Raw genomic sequence first — 3,606 nt, 5'->3', positions numbered from 1 at the left:
AGTAAATTTAGCTTTCGTGTTTTATATCACCATAGATTACGAAAATTCATACCAATCTACTGCCAAAATAGACGGGCGCGGCAGCACGCGCCATCATGTTCTAGTATATATAATAGATCTGTTTTTTTTAAAGCAAACAAACGTTGGTTGGGAACCAGGTAGCAGCGGGGTTCATCTCCTCCATGGCCTTTCAGTCAAAGCTCTGCTTCTTCTCTCTCCCTTCATCAATTCCACCCATCGACCGCACCTAAAAGGCTACTACTACTAGCACAGCTTGCCTTGTCCCATCGACCGCTTTACAGCATTTCTTGAGGGCTTGAGGCTTCGCACTGCCCATCCTGCTCCTCCCCCTCCTCGCACACCGCTCCAGTTTCGCCAAGAAGACTCCACTCTCGCCCTCATCTTCGCTCCCAAATCTACTTCCCCCGGAAGCTTTCCATCAAGCAAGATTTCAGCTGGGCGTGGTGAGTCTCTCCCTCCCATTCTAGTCCAGGTTTCTGGCTGGCTGCGTTCTATTAAAAAAAAAATTTGTCTCACTCTCCCCTCTGCTTTGCCCTCAGATCGTCGAGTATCTTGCTGTCCAGTCCAGAGACGCCGCCGGGAATCCGCTGCCAGAGTAAACCCTCTCGTCTCTGTCTGTCCATTCTCTCCTTTTAAGTCGATAGATCTATCGCCGAAGCGCTTCTTTCTTGCCCCAAATCCGCAGCCCGTCCGAACTGTTTTTTCTGTCCGTTTCCACGTGTCGAATGATATCTCGTTTCTCCACCACTCCTACATTTGATGAAACATTTTTCTCCGCCGATGAACACGGACGAAACTGCTGTAGCTTGAGTTCATTAGAATGCTCCTTTTTAGATTTATAGTGATTTCAGATCTGTATAAATTCTACATTTTAGATCCGTGGAGATGCTACAACAAAAATATAACAGTAAAGCTTACATTTTCAATACTACGAGTAAATGTTACCACAAAAATGCAAGCAGTACACTTTGCATTTCGGATACGTGAAGTATTACATCAATAAATGTAAAAGATTGCGCCGTCGCTCCCATACGCTGATTATGAGCATGCAAACAGATGAATAGCTCCATGACAACAAATCCGAATAAATTATGTCTAATAGTTCCGAAAGAAACTGAAATTTTTGTTTACTGAAACCAAAAATTGAAAATTTTGTTACGTACAAACTTGTACCATGAATACAGGTATTTAGCAAATCCCTTTTATTCTTTTTTATGTGCCGTACTAATGCTTTGCTTCTTTTCTCTTGTCAGCAAGCAACCAGGATGGCAGACAGCAGCGGCGCTACCGTCTTCGACGACCTGCCTGAGTGGCTCATCGTCGACGAGATCCTCTCCCGGTTGCCAGCCAAAGACGTACTCCGCTGCCGCGCCGTCCGCAAGTCGTGGCGCAGCACCACTTCCACCGACACGTTCATCCTTCAGCACCACCGCCATCAGCCCTCGCTCCCCATCATCGAGCACCTAAACGGCATTTGCCGCCTCGACAGAGTCTCCAATGATCAAAAGATACTGCCCGTCCTACAGTATGCAGGCAGAAGCCCTATTACAGGGGACGACCTTATGCACCGTGCCGTCTGTGATGGCCTCATCATCCTGGCGCAGAAGCCTGATTACTACATCTGTAACCCGGCCACTCGCAAGTGTGCTTCCCTGCCACTCCCTCCACTACAGCCAGGCTTCAGCAACGATGAAATAGTCGGCTTCTACCGGCACCAGCCATCTGGAGAATATCGGATGCTCTGGGCGTCATACTCGACACACATCAGGGTTGAATTGCCTGATTACTTTGTCCTCACAGTGGGATCAGTCCAGCCAAGACGCATCCAGTGGCAGGCAGTTTCAGAAAAAGGGTTTCCCACTATGTCGGCCCGTGATTGTCCACCGGTCCATCATCGTGGTAGCCTCCACTGGGCAGTGGGCCTCAACATAACTGTATTTGATCCCGTAGCCGAGACATTCCGGCACATGAGCCGCCCAGCGCAGTTGGGTGATATGGTGTCATTGTTGGATACTGCCGGCGGCGCACTCGCTTTGTGCCGCACTGATCGTACCTACGTCACTTTTGATGTTTGGGTGTTGCAGGACTATGATGCCGAAACCTGGGGCTTTCAGTACCATATTAACTTGTCAGCGATGGTGGCATCGCCACCACTTGATTTGAGGATCAAATATGTCCCTAGGATGGCTGTTATCAATGAGCATGAGCTGGTTATCGGTTATCCTGACCGTCTGCTGCATTGTAACATTGATGGTGTGTTTGTAGCAAATCTGGAAAGTGAAGAGCATGGAAACTACTTGATGCTCACTCGGCATCGTCTCCAAGAGAGCATGATTTCACTTCCATTGTTTGAGAAGCAAGAAGAAGATGCTGTGAACAAGGAGCCTCCATTCCTCATGGTGCTATAAAGATGCCATGCTCCATCTTAATGCTTTGGACTTGTTGTTTGTTGTGCCCTTAGAGTATCCATCCCATGTGAGCCATTGTTGTGTCATTTTACCTTTTAGTAGTACCAATAGAACTGAACATGTTGTTTGTCTGAAGTAGCACTTCTACTATCATCATTTCGTGCTTGTTATACCATCTTGAGCGCCATGTTGATGTTCTAACTTCTAAATAATGGAGAATCTATGCTATGGAACTACTGTACTGTTCTTTCCATTTTTTACTTTCATTTTGCATTGTTAAAAATCACGGAAAGCATTATTGCAGATTGCAATGCTAGTTCCTTCGTGAGAAGTGATGTCCTTTTAGTTGTTGAGATGTCCTTTTAGTTAGCAAGTGATTCTTGGGCTGTTTGGTGATATGTTGGAAGTGATGCTGGGGTCTTCCTCTCCTACTGCTTCTGTGTCCAAGATTCGGCGTTATCTTGAACAACATGTTGGAAGGCTGGTGTTTGCCAGTTTTTTTCTTTCTGTAAGGCTGCTGATGTGATGTCTCTTGCGTTTGGGTTTTTGTTTATGTTTAACCAATTTGCTACTGGCACTCGGGCACTGTTATCAGGGTGTGCTCAAAGCTGAAGCCGTTGTATTGTGTTTTAGTTTGCGTTTTCACTGATATATCATGCCCCTTTTACATTAAAAAAGGGACTTCAAGATGTCCTCTCATGGACCAGGTAAATATGCTAATTCTCAGTTCAGCTTTGCCTGGATGAAGATTTATGCTAGCACCGTTTCAAAAAGATTTATGCTAGCTTACATGGTGACTGTTTGACCATGATGTTCCATTATCTGAAGAAATGGTTATAATTTGGCCGATTTATTTTCTAGCGGGTTCATGTCAGGTCAGATGGGGATTCCATTAAGAACAACTCTAGCAGATCGTCGTAACGCTTGGTCGCCATAATAACCGCCCATATGACGACCATGGTTGAAAGTGTAAGTTTATTAAAGTTGTCATACCAGCCCTCGGGATGCATAATTTTTGGAGGCCGATCCAAATCGAACCCGCGAGCCTCCATATTTGGAGCCGCCTTCAAACCTAACCGCCTACAAACAAATCTAGGGAATTTCCTATATCACTCTTATTGCGTCAATTTGTCAGGGCTACGCACAGGGATCTCGAGCGAGTGTTTGGTTCAGGATT

The 3,606-nt window shown here is 45.9% G+C and overlaps 1 protein-coding gene across 1 annotated transcript; it reads left to right on the top strand.

The window, feature by feature from the left end:
- The first annotated feature begins 297 nt into the window (after positions 1-297).
- LOC119289681 (F-box protein At5g49610-like) lies at positions 298-2,645 on the top strand. Its single transcript, XM_037568948.1, has 3 exons — positions 298-464; positions 561-616; positions 1,275-2,645. The coding sequence occupies exon 3, from the start codon at positions 1,287-1,289 to the stop codon at positions 2,427-2,429; it is 1,143 nt and encodes a 380-aa protein (XP_037424845.1). The 5' UTR covers positions 298-464; positions 561-616; positions 1,275-1,286; the 3' UTR covers positions 2,430-2,645.
- The last annotated feature ends 961 nt before the right edge of the window (positions 2,646-3,606 follow it).

This window comes from Triticum dicoccoides, chromosome 4A (assembly GCF_002162155.2).
Source record: "Triticum dicoccoides isolate Atlit2015 ecotype Zavitan chromosome 4A, WEW_v2.0, whole genome shotgun sequence".
In the NCBI taxonomy this organism is placed as follows: Eukaryota; Viridiplantae; Streptophyta; class Magnoliopsida; order Poales; family Poaceae; genus Triticum; species Triticum dicoccoides.
Note: the sequence above shows the minus strand (reverse complement) of the source record. Positions and strands in the feature narration are given on the sequence as shown.

Bases quoted from the DNA above. Each gene is read 5' to 3' on its own strand.
- LOC119289681 (XM_037568948.1), top strand. From the start codon at position 1,287: ATGGCAGACAGCAGCGGCGCTACCGTCTTCGACGACCTGCCTGAGTGG.